The 17,473-nt window shown below is 28.6% G+C and overlaps 1 protein-coding gene across 2 annotated transcripts in view; it reads right to left on the bottom strand.

Moving 5' to 3' along the window:
* The window catches only part of LOC107455869 (transport and golgi organization 6), a 44,428-nt gene that overhangs the window by 19,171 nt on the left and 7,784 nt on the right, over window positions 1-17,473 (bottom strand). For both annotated transcript variants that reach the window (XM_071177933.1, XM_071177932.1), the window contains exons 3-9: window positions 14,649-15,259; window positions 12,144-12,210; window positions 11,654-11,808; window positions 9,733-9,862; window positions 8,220-8,341; window positions 3,305-3,467; window positions 488-555 (exon numbers count right to left, since the gene is read on the bottom strand). In XM_071177933.1, the coding sequence (XP_071034034.1) occupies window positions 488-555; window positions 3,305-3,467; window positions 8,220-8,341; window positions 9,733-9,862; window positions 11,654-11,808; window positions 12,144-12,210; window positions 14,649-15,259 (1,316 nt within the window). The remainder of the gene's footprint in view (window positions 1-487; window positions 556-3,304; window positions 3,468-8,219; window positions 8,342-9,732; window positions 9,863-11,653; window positions 11,809-12,143; window positions 12,211-14,648; window positions 15,260-17,473) is intronic.

The raw sequence follows: 17,473 nt of genomic DNA on the forward strand, positions 1-17,473 counted from the left end.
TCAAATTATTTTTAATAATTTGCCATTTTTTCAAGTAAAAAAAAAAACTACAAAAACTGATTAGAAAAAGATATTTATGAACAGTATAAAATTTTAGAAAATAAAAATGTAACTGTTTGTAAGAAAACTCAACATTGCTTTAAATTTAATCTTAAGAATCACTATAACTATTCAATAAAGAAAAAACATGATGCAAAACACATAAACTATTCGTTAAAATGTCTAAAAACATCATAAACAAAATAAGTAAAAAACCTAAGAGTTTCAGGAACAACAAGTTTTTCCTTATGAGATGTTAAGAAAACGATGAAAGAAAAATAGAACAGAATGAAATGTTTGGAAAAAACTTGTGCTATCTAAAAAAACAATTTGTGTTCTTTTCCTCTCATATTGATCCCAGTTCTTTCTCCTTAATTGTGATGCTGAAAATAAGAAGTTTTTATAGCACATGATTAAAATAGAAACTACTTAAACATAAATTATTTACCTGATATAATTCTTCTATGCAAGTAGTTAATTCTTTTTCTTTAACAATAACTTTCGCTTTAGAGTTATCTGAAATTATAATATAAGTTTTTTTAAAAAAACACCGCAAATTAAAAAGTTTACAAAGTAAAAAAATTTTAAAATTATGGCACATTAAATACTATGTACTAGTCTATTGAAATTACCACAATGTCAAGTAAGTCTTAGATTACACACACAGTCAGAAATTTTTAAAAAAATAAATAAATAAAATTGCATAAATAATTTTTTCGTACTTTTGTAAACTAAAAAACATATTTGGTTAGTTAACTTTTTACTTAATTCATAGCACCAATATAATTAATTGTTGACAATTTTTATTTATTGGCCACTTTATTTAATTTTCCGTTACTGCCTGAAACATTCCAATTTTCCTGAAAAGTTTAGGTATTCTCCTAAGTTGTAAGCTTTAACTGTTGAGCCATATGATAACTATCTAAATTAGACATGATTAGAAGATTATAATTCTCAAACCTATAGGTGTGGAGCTGCGTTGGCTTAGGGGGAAGAGCACTTCCCTTACAATAAGGCAAGCCGTTTTCGAATCCCAGTTATGAACAGCTGACCAATATGAATTCCACACCCGGCTCACACCGATTACAGTGCTGGCGTAAAATACCTGTGGTGGTAGACGGATCATGGATTAGAATCCCCTAGCAGTCAAGCTAATTGTGGGAGGTTTTAGCGGTTTTCCTCTCCATGAAAAGCGAATGCAGGTTAGTTCCATCAAAAGTATACCACAAAGGCAAATTTCTCCAAATACTTCCCTTATCTTTTGGATTGAGTTCGAAATTACAAAGATACGGAGTTTAACATTAGTAGACGTAAAACCGAAATTGGGGCGGCTGTTCCACGACAGTTATATATATATATGGGTGATTCTCACGAAATATGACAATTCACTATCCCTTGCTCCAAGATTTAATACTATAATACTAAAATAGCTTTTTTTTTCAAAAATTAATAAATAGCATTGCTGTTAGCATTTTAAAATGACTTTGCACTGGCATGGACTGTTTTGCATAGTTAAAAAATGTAATTGAACTACAAAATTTCATGTTTCTGGCATGTCACAAATAATGTTTCCAATAATAACTAGCTTCAAAACTTCCCATAAATTTTTCAATATTTAATTTTCATAAATTTTTCAATATTTAATTTTTTTTATCTCAACCGGTGTAAGCATTTCTAGAATATGCGCAGAGGGTATTATTTAAAAAAACTTCGTTTTAAATAATTTTTTCTGTCAATAATTTGCTTGTCCCAAGAAAATCTGTCATTTTCCTGGCTACTTTTATTTAGTGGCTTATAATCAAAATAGATAGAGCCAGCAATCAATATCTTATGTAATGAACGTGAGATTTGTTTGGCGTGAGATTGATTAGATACCCTCCCATATGAACATGTCTTGTTGCACGAATAAAGATCAAATTTTCTGGTTCAAAATCTATTTCAAAAATTTTTTAAAAACGAGTAAGTTTTTGTGTTGTCATTTTACTGGCTTCTTGAAATCATTAATAACATAAACTACATAGATTTATCTGAGTTGTTTTAAGAAATCCTGTTGTTTTCTGCAGAATATAAACGTCTTAGGGCAAAATATTAAATTCAAGTTATATGCTATAAAATGACGAATTTGTCATTTTCCTGGCTTATGAATGCCAGGACACTGAAGTGTTATCAGAATTTTTTTTTAACTGCTAATACTGTAAGGAGGGAAAGCAAATACTAACCTAATACCAAGTTCATGTATGATTGTAATATGCTTGGATGTAATTAAAGTTATTTATTTAACAATTGATTATTATACACAATTTTATTCTGTACATATCAGCAACAAAAAAAAAAGTTTGATTCCTTCTAATTCATTTTTCTGTAAAATTCTCAATTCTTGGTAGATTCCATTATTCTTTAAATTCTTAATTACACTATTAATTATGCATACGTATATATCTGATAAAAGGCATTTAAAAGTTACAGGTTTAATCAAAATACAGGCATTTCCGAATAGATAGAGAGTGAAAAAATCAGTTTCTCTTAAGACCTAGAAAAATAAACTTTTTTTTTCTTGATAAGTCTTAGAAAAACACAGTCAGATAATTTTTTTAAGACACACTAATTATAAGGATCCTAACTACATATTTTTGGCAAACAATCTTATTGCTATAAATGGTTCTCTAACAATTGTTTTATCTGTGCTTAATTATAATGGTTATACACAGGCAAGAAATATATGAAAACAAAATTTCTTTAAAGAAGTAGACATTTTTAGATGTAACATCATACAATTGTTAAACCTTAATTTCTCATTTTAAGTTCAGTTGTAAGCAAGATTTCAGTCATTTGAAAAGCTATTTTGAATTTAAAAAAAAAATAAGAAAAGATGCAAAGAAAAGAGGATTTATTTTTATGCACTTCTCTAAATAATATTTTGCTGGTTGAAAGGTTCAGGTTGAAAATTTATTACTCTCTTTTATTAAAAATAATGAAATACCACAAATGTAATTCTATATTCATTACATTTCAAACATTTTTTCTTGAATACAGCAGAAGGATAAAATTTTTTATCAAATTTTTTTTATCATCATAATTATTTTAATTATTATAATTTTTTTATACTTCATGTCTGCTCCATTTTACAATTAGCAAGTTGAAACAATGAAAGACAACCAGAATTCTAACACTTCTCACCTTAATATTAATTAGATTCAACTGTATGTTTAAATAATATTAGAAAAAATCTGAAAACTTAGAGCAATATATTTCCTTCTTTTTTTACCATATTTGAGAACACACATCCAAAGTGGATCCAGGATTTTCTTGAAAAAACAATTTTCTCCCAACATTCTGTCTCTTGCATAGAACTGTAGAATAATACAAGAGGCTATAAACTTTAGCAATGAATCCATCTGTGACCCTTTAAGATGGAGTAGATGAAACACCTATGAATAAATATATAAATTGATTAAAAAGAAATACAAAGATTTATTTATGTTTAGAAATTTGTAAAACAAACACTAGAAAGTAAAAGTTACTTGTAAAAAAAAAAAAATTTAAATTCAAAATGTTAAAGTTCAATTAAGGGTCAACTAACATTCAAATGAATTTAACCCTAATTGATCATATTTGTAAAATGTGGAACCATTAAAAAAATTTCTTCATAAAATTTTAAGTTATGATTTGAAAGTAGTGATAATCTAATTGCCTAGAATTCAAGACATTTTCAGAATCACGAGTAGTATTTATACATAAAAGATAACCACTGCAAAAAGATATTTATCTTAACTAGCTATCTTTTATAAGAGAAAGTAATTGAATCATTGTGTTGGAAAACCGGTTATCTCCACCAAAACTAGTTTTACAGGAGAGCAACAAAAAAAAAACTGAATATTTAAGTAGCCGCTTGATATGTAAAGCTTCTTTCATTTTTTGATACTAAAATATGGCTAGTTACAAAATATTCTACTGCAGTTACACTAAAATATCACTTAAATTGAAAAAATAATTACAACTTGGAGACGACCGATTTGCGTACAAAACCTTAAATCTAATACTATGCATTATTTTTAACAAACAAAAATATTCATAATTTGTAATTTTGAAATAAAATAAAGGCTTAGACTAAATATATATAGATTATGACTATCTGTGCTGAGCCACATATAGATATTAAACTATTTATAATCTAATTTACTATTATGAAGTTCTTACTTGCAAATTTTCTCCATACTCCTCTTAGGGAATGTATTTCTCAGTCTTTCTTGTGAATTCCAAACCCAACTTCATTCTGAACCTCTATGAATTTTGGACCCTAAATTTTACCATTTTTGCTTACTGTGACTTACAGTTACTTTAATTCCTCTTTCTTTTCTTGCATATACCACTTAAGGAACTACCCATTGAATAACTCATTGTGTGGTAAAAAGCATCAGCAAAACAGAAAGTCTGAACTCAATAATTGTTAGGATATGAGTACAATTTCGTAAGCAACTACTGCAGTCATCTGCGATGCATTTCCAATTTTATTACAAGAACAGTTATGCATGACAAGCATGTTAACGAACTGAATTTTTTATACCATAACCATGTATCTAAGTCAGCGTAACTCAGAGGTGCAAAAATCTCAATTTTTGAAAAAAATTAGAGAATGTTTTTCAGACTCATTATTTCAACCACTGTTTATGAGATGATTTTATGAATCTCTAGAAGATTGAATAAATCTGGTTTTCTCAATGCACTAAAATGACAAAAAGAAAACAGCATTTTTTTTTTTTTTTTTTTTTTTTTTTTTTTTTTTTTTTTTTTTTTTTTTTTTNGCTTTTTTTTAATTTTTTTTTTTTTTTGTAAAATGTCAAGAACTTCTAACCTTCTGTTATATGTCAATAAGCTAATCAACCTTTATAAGTAACTAAAAAACAATTTAATTGGGCCTATAATAGATTACATATTCAAAATCAGCAAATTAATAATGATGAAAAAATATTTCATTATAACCTATGCGTATTTAGCTATACCTTTATCAGTAGGATAAATGGATGGGACGGTAACATATTTTTCAAATAGGAAATCCTTAACTTCATATCCATATTAATTACTCTTGATGTCAAATTAATGCTTTGCTTTTACCTGCATATTTATCTTTTTAAAGTGAAGTAATCCCAAACAGATTAATTCATCTCTGTTTTACCATTCTTGCTATTTATCCAACTGATGAAGCCATATCAACGTGACACCAAAAGACAGTTTTTTTTTTAAAAAAAAAATACCATTCGGTGATTTTTAATGAAATTTAATATTATCACAAAGATCTACTCTTAAAGCTTAATAAAAATAAAATAAAATTTGGATGAAGACAAGATTTAATGTTACACTTGATACCTTTTGTTGTGGTGTCTATAAGGTGTTATTTTATTATAAAATTTATTTTAATAGAGTAGTAACAATAAGAATATAGTTTGAGAATAAAAGAAAGAGCACTTTTAAATTGCGTCTGAAAGAAGCAGTTTTATAGAAAATAGTCATTAACATAAGTAAGTAAATGTCAATCAGCTCTTCTTGGTTGGCTATCTATAAAAGCTGCCTATTTTAATAACTTAAGATTCCACACCTTTCTTTGGAAGTAAAAGTTGTTTTGGTGAAATAGTATTTTTTTTTTTAAATACAAATAACTGAAACAAAGAACAGGCACCAGAGAATTAAAAAAAAAAACACTTTTCTTTAGGTGGTTTATAATAATAAATTTTAGCATGGATTTTAAATTTTTTTGGATTGGATGAATGATTTAGTGTCACAAGGGTCAAAATCAACAGTAGGGCCATTAAAAGCTAATGCTATTTTTATTTTTGGTATTTTGATTTTTTTTTTAATTATTATTATTATTGTAATTTTGAACGCTGGGTTATGAAATTATAAATTCATCTGATAATCAGACTTTACAGGAGAAAAAGCCAACATAATAAACGACATTTTTAATACACAGAGTAATCTAATCAAAAAATGAAACTGGTTTACACAAATTCAGAAAAAGATAAAATAAGTAAATAACATTTAAAATAATAAATCAAAATTGAAAAGCGCTAAAAGCAGCTGAAACCAAATTTATTTTATTTTAATTTAGAAAGTCAGAAACACAATACTCTATAAGATACCCTGTGGCAGAATTTTTTCGGGCTTTCTGCGACATACCTCTAATAATAATATCTTTCTACAAGATACTTTTAAAAATAACAAATATACATGTTACTAAATTAAAGTAACAGAAGCGTCAAAAATTCAAAAAAAATAACAATAATAATAATAATTCTTTTTGGATGAAATAAAATAATTTTTTAATCAAATATGCAATTTTTTTAACTCTAATATTATGGGTGATGTTCTCGCATTTTGTAGAGGGGAAACACACTAATTATTTCCTTTTTCGCATTTTGTGTATCATTATCGCATTAAAAAAATAATTAAAAAATCGTGAAATCCGTAGCAGTAACTACCGGAGAGAAAAAACCACGAGAATCGGATGATGAAAAGGGCTACTAAATGCGTGTTTTCATTTCGAGATTCAGTTGTTGTAATAAATAATATCGTAATAAAAAATATCGAATTTTAAAAACTATGTGGAAATTAAGAGTAATAATGACTGCATTACAAAAATTTAGAACGTAAATTTCTGCAGAAAAGAAAACCAAATTTTTTTACTTCATTATTCTTTATTTTTCATTATTATCAAAGAAGAATAGAAAAATCACAAGCATTTTTTTCACTCTGATGGGCGAGAAGGACATCTTTTGAATATAATGCTGAAGAAAAGATAAAAATCAATTGAAAATTTCTGCAGAAAAAAAAAATTTTTTTTTGTACTTTCCGAAAGATAAATCTTTCTGCAAGAACTCGATAACGTTCTGCGACAATGTCGCCGTGTAACCACGATTCTGCCACGGGGATAAGATATGTGTGTTAGCAAGAAAAAACTTCATCGGGGGGGGGGGGGNGGGGGGGGGGGGGCACTGCCTGCCAACACACGGGAGCCATTCTGTCGTCAGCGGTAATTAATACTAAAAACTGACTGTGCCCCGAAGGCCCCATAATGGATAAAGAAATAAGAAAAAGCAATTAGAAAAATTTAAATGTAGATGTGATGAAAAATTAATGACATGCAAACACAATTTTAAAGTACACAGAGTAAGACTTAATAATGAAACGCCCACATATAAGAAAAATAAAGATAAAGTTACAGTTTGAATAACCAAATCAAAATAAAATATAAATTGCCAAATCATTAAGAAAACTTTAGAAATATATCAAGTGCTGACCCCTTTTGAAAATCTTGAAAAATAAAGCAAAAAACATATAATGAGCAAAAATTCTAAAAAGTGTTGCAATCTATATGCTTCAGGACCTATACATTCATTATGGGGCTTCGGACACAGTCATTTTTTTGGTATTACCACTGATGACAGAAAGATTCTTGTGTGTTGGCAGGTAGTGTGTCCCCTGATGAAGTACTTTCTTGCATATCTTAAAATATTCTTCGTTTTCTGCTGGAGAATCGTATTTCAGACTTACTAAATTACACACAGTAATGTAATATCTACTAAAAAAATATGCTAAAAATTTGCTTGTTTTCCAAGCTGTTGTTTTTGTTTGCATTCCAATAAATACACCAATTTTACAATAAAATATGTATTCATTTTATAAGTAATAGGCTTAAATATAAAAATAGCTAAGAACAAAGTAATTTCTGTTTATATGCTGCACCAGCATCTTTTCAATTAAAATTTAAGAACTAAGTTTCGATTATTATAAAAGAAATGAAATAGTTTCTAAGGTCACATACTTAATCGAACAATAATTAAATTGTTTTTTTTCCCCTTTCTCATACATAACTAAAAAAGTGATGACATTTTTTATCTAAAATTGTTAAGACTGACATAATGGAATTTTTCTACACTATCCTAAACACTAATGATATAACAAAGTAATAAAATTAGTAGCAATATAAAGTAAGTCTGATGCAAACCCAGATAGAGGAAAAATTATTCAGGTACTTAAAAATACCTGGAGAAGGTAATAACCGTGAAGGGTTTAACATGTTCTAAAAACTAAACAAGTTAAATATTTTGATTAATAACACTTTTCAATGTCAACATCAATGTAAAAAACATTGTTTTAATGAGTAGAAAATTACATAAAATATATACCTGTTTAGACAATCTTTGCATATAATTCTCAAGAGAGAGATGTCGAACACAATTAAGAGTAATGAGATGAGCAACAGCTTCCATCTGCTTAGAATCAACTTTCCCACTATCCACATCACTATCTAATTTAATAAAAATATTTGGAAAAAAATTTATAAATAAATAAAAACTAAGTTTTAGGAAAAAGTGCATTACGGGTACCTTAAAGCATCCATTTTATTGTTTGGTGCTTATTCTAAATCAGTATGGAAAATGCAAATGTTTGAAACAAATATCTAAAAAAAACTGTGAATTGATTTTGTACTTCTCTTAATGTTGCTTCAAAACAAATAAAAAAACAAATTGCAACAAAATTCTAAACAATAAAACAACCATGACAACAAAAAATTTCATTTTCAACATAAAATTAGCATTAACACAGAAAATTAAGCTACCCACCATACAGTTTCTTTCGCAGGAAATAAATCCAACATTTTTCTAGAGAAAATCAAGTTTTTTAAAATAATTTTCATCAAAAACCAAGATCCTGTTGAGCGTATTTTTGCAATTGACACGTATGAAAACTACCCTCTGAATTGTAAAAATGTAAGAAAACAGGAATATTAATCAATCATTTAAGATTAACAAGATTTTGTAGTAAAATCATGCTTAGGATTTCAAAACATTAAAGCTTGGCAATTTGCGAAAAATATTTTTTTTAAAACTTGAATTTTTTAAACAAGTTTGTTATTAACGATTCAAATTTTTTCCAGAATCTATAAATTAACTCAATTTCTTTCTAGATTGACCCTACTAACATAATATTATGACAAAAATATTTGCAAAATGTACAAGTAAATAAATAACAAATTTTAAAAAATGAGCCATCTTAAAACATATTTAAAAGTAACTATGGATAAACAAATTTGAATTTTTAATGTAATTAATGAGAAATATAAATAAATGATAAATTATTTATTTCAAAATAACGCATTCATTTAAGATTTATAAGTTGAATGTGACACTTTTTGAACAATTAATGCCGAATTTTTAAGGAAAAAAGTTATATTTAGTGTCTATTCTTTCCACAACAATAAAAAATTGAAAAAGATATGACCATCAAAATATGTGTAACAATAAAAAAAAATAATAAACAAGGATTTTGAAAGTGCTGATAAAGTCACAAAATGTTGCAAATAGGATAGTGACCTTTCCCTCAGAAAATGAGGTAATAAATAATGGTGGCGTTTAAAGATGCATATAAAAAACTGTTAACTTAAGAGTTTATGATGATTATCAATATATGTTTAGGATATCAATTCACTGTGTAAATTTTAATTGTCTTATTTTACTATGTTTGCTGTTAATTTTCTGTTTTATTAGAGTCAAACATATTATTTGCTTAAGGCACACAGTCAACAAACTCTTCAAATAGTATATTTTAAAGTAATATTTTATGTCAAATAGCAAATTAAAACAGATTCAAAAAATTAAATAAAATTAGAGAAGCTATTTTCATGTAAAATAAAATTACCAAAAGCTTTATCCAAAACAGCTTGCACTAATGAATTAATTCCTTGACTCTGTAGTATTAAATCTGTCAACATTTGGTTACAAATTTTTCTCATCCAACCAGGGCATCTAGTCATTGCTATTTCTGAAATCTAAAAAATAAACATGAATCACTTAAGAAGTTCAAAGCTAGAGGTAGTTATAACATGTTGCTAAAAACATTAGAATCAAAGTAATAGATTTTTCATAACAGTAAACAGAGAAATCAGCCTGCTGCAATTTTTTGCCTAGTTGAAATATTTATTTCTCTATCATAACAAAAAAAAATTTCTTAGTAGTTCAGTTATGTATTTAAAACACAAAATGAAACGAGCAATCGTAAATTATAGTTTGTCTAGGGTATGAACTCATCCCTCGCCACAAAGTCTGAAGCAGTCTGCTGGTATGGAAACAAGAATAGTGCATCTCAGGGAAGGGGCTTCTCTTCACTCAAGGGCTAATACAATAGACCAAAGAAAAAGATTCCCTTTCTCTCGCTCACTAAACAGAGACTCCACACCCCTACTTGAAATAATTATATCTCGCTACCATAGTCACTGCCATAGGTCCAGGCGAATGGCTAGGGGAGTTCTTACTTTAGACAAATCATAAATTACCTGTAATAAATTTAATTGTACAATAGCTGAAGGAGGTCAAAGTAATGGAATGAACAACTAAAGATTTTCTATTCACGCATACTATTTTTGTTGCAATATATTGTTGCCAGCTGCAGCAGACAATGGTATGCTTTCACTAACTTATCGCATTGCAGTTTTATGATAACTCCTACCTTCAGGAACTTAACACTTTGCCATTCTAGTTTGACTATTGCAACATTGCTCTGAATCCATGGTATTAATAGTCCAAGTGCAGGCAGGAACTTGCAATGCTTGAGGCTTATTGTTGATTTTCATTTTTGTGAGCTCATTGTTTTGTAACTTCATATTGCTCTTATCAATATAAAACTCTATTGGGCAGTAAATATTTATAACAACAGAGTTCAAGAGACTTGTAATTTACAACAAAAATATAATGTGCAATATAATTTAAGGATGCTTATATACAATTACTAAAATATTAAATCTGAGGTTTTTAATGACAAATGGATTTTGACATGATGGTTTTATGTGTGTTTAAAACAGTCAAAAGTCATTCAACCCTAACTACAAACTCTTATCATTATTAAATCAATTTTGAATATTTTTTTTAAATAAAAAATCCTCATGGACTGTTTCAATGATAGCATATTATTCAAACATTTTGAATCTGATCAAGGCAAATTTATAAAATAAGATGCTTCTAAACAGGTTGTCTCGCAATGGACTGATCATTAAGCAGATCAGCGAAGTCAAGCATCACTGGCTCAGTGTGCGCGCAGGTGACCACTTGGATTAGTCTGTGTAGGGGCCGAGGGTGTTTGGTATTGGTCCTCATTAAACTGTTCAATCGTAAAGTGCTCAACTTCACATGCAGGTTATGGGGCTACCAAGCGGGGACGCCATCCCCTCTGCAGAGGATCGAAATTTTGATGGCATGTCTTCAGATCATCCCCACTCAGGGATGTTTCCCACACTGTCGCCAACAGTCCATTGTGAATCTCTAGTGCGATGTAAATCAAATACAACAACATCTAAACAGATTAATTAAATGAAACTACAAACCTTTATTCTTCTTTTTATCAGAAGATCAATAGTAGTTGCATGGCTATTCCACATCAAAGCATAAAGTAAAAACTCATATAAAATAGACTTATAAAATTTAAGGATAAAAATACTTATCAAGAGTAGTCATATTTTAATAAATAAATTTATTTAAATATGACTTCTCTTGAAATGGAGCATCAAAACAATCAGCTATAGTAAAAAAATAAAAAATGTATAAATAAATAAAGATATATTTCATACATCACTTCTCATGGGAATTCCTTGAAAAAGGATCAATTCCCATATCAACAAAGATGGGCTGATTAGATTGAGAAATTTCTCCAAGCGATGAGTAAAATGAACTCTGTGCAGGAGCATCAGTGTTATAACTTCACACTCTGTGTGATTTGAATTATCTGAAATTTCACAATAAAAATATTAATTAACTCCTTTAAAAAAATGCAAATAACCAAGTAATTCACTTTATTTTCCAGAATGAATAAATAAAACAAATTATTAATTTCAGAAAATAGTGTTTGAATAATAACTTTAATTATTTTCTTATCACAAATATTACGATTAAATCAATTTAACACAACGGAACAAGAACTAAATATTAATGTATTAATAATTATAACGGAAAAGGGAATGTACATGTTTATGGAAAATAGAAATAAAATAAATAAGCTTAAACATATCATAAAATAATATAAATATTTAAAAAGTGTTTAAAAAAATTGCCAAAAAATACCTCTAATGGCAGCAAGCATTGATCTGAACTCAATTTTATCAGATGGTGGAGATTTTACAGCAGTCATCTAAAATAATAATAATGGGTATTAATTTTTAAGTAAGTAAATTAAATAAGAACTACAGTCAAACCCCGATATAGAGAACCTTCAAGGGACCGACATTTCGGTTCACTATAACCGGGAGTTCACTATATCCGTTAAGCAGGCAATTTTACTAATGTTTCCTTAAATCCTCTCTTTTATTGCACATTATTCATATAAATATTCAAATTCATGAAAAATATTATGTAGTAGCAAAAAATGTGTTACTTTTGAATTACTCTTTTTCTTGTGTACAAAAAAAAATTTTTAATCTCTAGCTGATGAGCAATCCTCAACATCAGATATGGAAACACTTTCCTGAATTTCTGTTATTCCGCTTTATAAACCAGTCTAACCTGACATATTTTAGGACATAAAAGTAGTATCATAAAATCGCTTAGCAAATTCATCGACATCTGTTTAGATACTGGGATATTGCAGCTTCTTCTAATGCTGAATCACTTCAGTAATGCTTCTTCAACATCCTTGTGATCTGCTTTTCTCAACTTTTTTCTGGCATCTGAACTTGTTTCATGAGCAGAAATTATTAACTGCCTATTCATATTCATATGTTACAAACTGCAGATTTGGGTAGTTTATATTCTCTGCAAATATCAGCTTGATTGCATCCATCTTCCATTTTTTCTGATTATGCCCATTTTATCATCCATGAAGACCGTTTTACGTTTATTGCTCGACATAGTTAAATTTGAGAAACTCGTTTGCAGGCTTTTTTTAAACTGAACTGAGTGTAAAAAGGAGTTGAAATGAGGGCCTTATCAACAACATTAGTGGCCAACCCTTTAGTAGCCATTAGTGGCCAATAATGACTCATTTCCTATGACAAAAAATGCATATTGATCCCACTGACATCTTACAGGTGCATCATCATCTGCCTGGGTTGGAAATATCTGCTTGGTTTGTTTAGGGATGGGAAAGTGAGATAAAAGAAGCAAACAAGAAAAAATGCTTATCGTTACATTCCCCTCTATAGATGGTTTTAAAAATCGGTGTATGTATTTATTTTGAAGTAGAAATTTCAAAATTATTACAAAAAAATGAAGAAGAAAAATCAGTCGCAGACAGAAAAAAGTTCATTGTATCCAACTTCCTCCCTTTATTGGTTCACTATATCCACAAAAAATAACATTATATGTGTATAGCAAGGCACGGGACCGAACATTTTGTTCACTATATCCAGGAGTTCACTATAAACTGTGTTCACTATAGCGGGGTTTGACTGTATTACCATAACAATAAATCATATTAAATGTAGAGTGACATTTTAAGGGTAAATTTGGAAACAAAATTCCTTACTTCATTAATATGTAAAGAATATATGTCATGCTTTCGTGCAGAGTTTACTTTTTTAACCATAATATTGGAAATAGTTCATATTTAATTTTAATTCATCAGACTTTTAATGCATTTGATTTTAATATTCCTCTCGTGTAATGATGATTCCATAATAATTTTTATTAAGGAAAGTATAAAGAAATTAAAAATATTTACAATTATACATTGAGCAGAATCTCCTTGAGACAAGTTTGTAGATTCATTTATAAAAGACAAGTGTGCACTTTTTCTACACACTGCATATGGTTATTATTGTATGTCATTTGATCCAAAATATCCAGACTTCGTTGTTAGGATTGCATACCTGCCAACATTGGAGAAATAAAATAACGGAGATTTTAATAATCGATTCAATTTTGGGTCTACGACTACTGATGTTCAACTCTGTAGCCTAGTAACTTGTAATTTTGAACCCAATCCAGAAGATAAGGGATCTCCTGGATCAAGTATTGGTTGAAATTTGCCTTTGTGGAGGACTTATTTCCTTGGAGCGTTGGGATTCGAATCCGGTTCACGTCATTGCAAGACGAACGTGCCATCTCCTGAGCCATCACGGCTTGACTTAAACAATTCTGATAACACTCAATATACTGCAGTACTGGTAATAGAACCATCTGTAGAGGAATAAGAAGTATTTTTTGTCATCAGTGGATATTTAATTGTCAAATTATTATTTTTTTAAAAATTTCTTTAACAAATATGGAGAAATTTGAGAATATACAGGTAAATAGAAGATAGTTGTAAAATACAGGAGTCTTCGTTAAAAAACAGGAGACTTGGCAGGTATGGGATTGATGCCGCAAGAAGTAATCATAAGACCGGATGACGATATATTAAAATCTGGTATGCAAATGGAATATCATGTACAACATACTTTTTTTCTCTGTGTTAACTTAAAATCCAAAATTAACCCTTTGGGTTCACAACCATTAAATGTTACTTAAGAAGTTGACACGTAAGTTAACTAAGCTCTTGAATTGTATATACAAATCCAAATAAAAGAATTTTTTGTAGTTAAAGTGAACAAGGAAAATAAGTTAAAATTTTTACAGTCTGAAAGTATTTACCTGATCTTTCTCTATCTTCTTTATAGGTGCATGGCATAACTGTAGCAATGTAGCAAACAAATCAGTTCCGTGATACCTAAACAAAATGCTCTGCATGGCATCGCATTCTAAACAATCGAGCAAAGTCTCCAAGCATATAACCAGCTGCACATGTTTTTGGTAATATGTTGAATCAACAATGAAATTTTCAAAGATATTTGCATGCTGAAGTCTGCGACTCAAAGGAATGCCAATGCCTCGTAGGAGGTTGGGCAAAATCCCAAGTCCAACAATGAACTGGAAACATTTCTTTAAAACTTGTTGTTGGGAAATGCTGAGCAGCCCTCTGGGCATGAACATTTTACATCCTCCATGGCTCTTGGATGAACAGGAATCAGCTTCTTCCTGCGAAAGGGCTTTTTGCAAAAGTCTCAACAGTACCAAACACATCTGCAAGAACGTGAGATGGTCGCAGCAGCATTTCTTTCCATAGCATGTTTGCACAAATTTTATCACAATTGCCTTTATCTCTGGGTATATTTCTATTCTTTCTAAAGTTACGTGAACTTTTCTTCTTAATTCAAGATAAATTGCATCTCTGTCACTGCATACTTTTATGTTTGTTTCAATTTCTGTAATAAAAATTTCAGTTACAAAAGTTTTAAAAAAATAGAGAAAAACTAATGTTTTTCTGAGAATAAAACAAGAACTTTTAGAAGTGGGGAGATGGCTTATATACTAATTTGTGTGAAGAACCCAAAAACCTGAAAATTATGTTTTCATTTCAGAACGCTTGTTCAAGTTAAATTGAATATTTTTAGAGACATGAGTGGGTATTTTGAGGCACGCAACCAATGAAAAGCACTTGCAGTCTTCAAAACTGTCCGCAGTACATTGAAAATTAAAACATTTTCATCTATTTAATCACTACAGATTAGAGACATTTTCCTCTTTTCCCATTTTATTTAGGCCACCCAGATTTAAATAAATGTCTTAATAAGAAACTTTTTGTAATAGACAATTTAGGATGGCTGAGTAATAAAACAAATTAGGAAAACTGTTTCTAAATAGTGTAACAATTATGGCTGCAATATTTCGAGATATTATGAGTCGAATATTATTATTTAAGTCTCCTATTACGTATATTTGGGTAATAGAACAATTTAGGAAGGCTGGTTCAAGTACTGTAACAATAATAATTGGAATATTACGAGCCGAACATTACTATTTAGGTTTTCTATTATGCACTGTTATAGTTTGCATTTCCTTACAGAATTATTTTAAATAGCAAACAACTTTTTTAGCAAATAAAAATTAGAATAACATTAAAAACTATGAGATGGATTGGATACTTCAAAAAAAAACCTAAGTCAAACAAATTTTGACAACTTGAATATGGAAAAAATTCGGAGAGAGCTACGCAGGATCTGCGTTGCAAAATTTATCCAATGTCATACAAAGCATGATGGTATATGTTTAATAAATACATTGTTATAGGAAAATGTTATTTCATATACACAGGGTTTTGAATATGAAGAAAATTTTAAGAAGAATGAAAAATAATCTTTGCTTTCACGCTATCCTACAATAACGAAAGAGTTTTTGACATTTTTTTCTTTTTAAATTTCTTAAAAAATACTTAGGAGACTATTTTGTAACTTTAGAGGCATTCTTTTTACACTTATCAATAAAATTTAAAACTTTCAGAGGTTTGAGAGACTGGAAATAATTTACAAACAAAAACAAGTATTTTTGAAAATCATTTGTCAGAAAATGAAACAACGAGCTTGCAATCTATGTTGGTTACTTTGGTTGTTATTTGCAATCATTGCACAAAATTTCGTAAACCTAGCTTATTTATGGAGACAATGATATTTTTATTAAAAAAATGCCTTTTTGTCTTATGTTCTTTATTTACTTTTCACTATAATTTTAAGAATATTCAATAAAATAAAACAAAATTTCTGCAGCAGTTAATAATTAATTGCAAAATTATCTTAAATTTTTGACAAAAAGTCATTAAAAATTGCATAAGATGACAAAGAAAAAGCATTTAAAGTAGTTCTTCCATACTGCACATGAGCGGAAAAATGTNATATATTGTTATAGGAAAGTTTTATCATTTCATATACACAGGGTTTTGAATATGAGGAAAATTTTAAGAAGAATGAAACATAATCTTTGCTTTCAAGCTATCCTACAATAACGAAAGAGTTTTGGACACTTTTTTTCTTTTCAAATTGCTCAAAAAATATTTAGGAGACTATTTTGTAACTTTAGAGGAATTATTTTTACACTTATCAATAAAATTTAAAACTTTCAGAGGTTTGAGAGACTGGAAATAATTTACAAACAAAAACAAGTATTTTTGAAAATCATTTGCCAGAAAATGAAACAATGAGCTTGCAATCTATGTTGGTTACTTTGGTTGTTATTTGCAATAATTGCACAAAATTTCGTGAACCTAGCTTATTTATGGAGACAATGATATTTTTATAAAAAATGCCTTTTTGTCTTATGTTCTTTATTTACTTTTTACTATAATTTTAAAAATATTCAATAAAATAAAACAAAATTTCTGCAGCAGTTAATAATTAATTGCAAAATTATCTTAAATTTTTGACAAAAAGTCATTAAAAATTGCATAAGATGACAAAGAAAAAGCGTTTAAAGTAGTTCTTCCATACTGCACATGAGCAAAAACAATGTAAAAAAAAAAAAATATTGTACTATAGTAATGAATTGTAATTGGTAACTAATGAAAAAAATAGTCTGATTTGAATAACTAGAAAATTTAAAAAGTTCCTAGCAATTTTATAAGTACTTTTTATACTTTCTTTAGAAAA

Source organism: Parasteatoda tepidariorum, chromosome 2 (assembly GCF_043381705.1).
Source record: "Parasteatoda tepidariorum isolate YZ-2023 chromosome 2, CAS_Ptep_4.0, whole genome shotgun sequence".
Classification (NCBI taxonomy): Eukaryota; Metazoa; Arthropoda; class Arachnida; order Araneae; family Theridiidae; genus Parasteatoda; species Parasteatoda tepidariorum.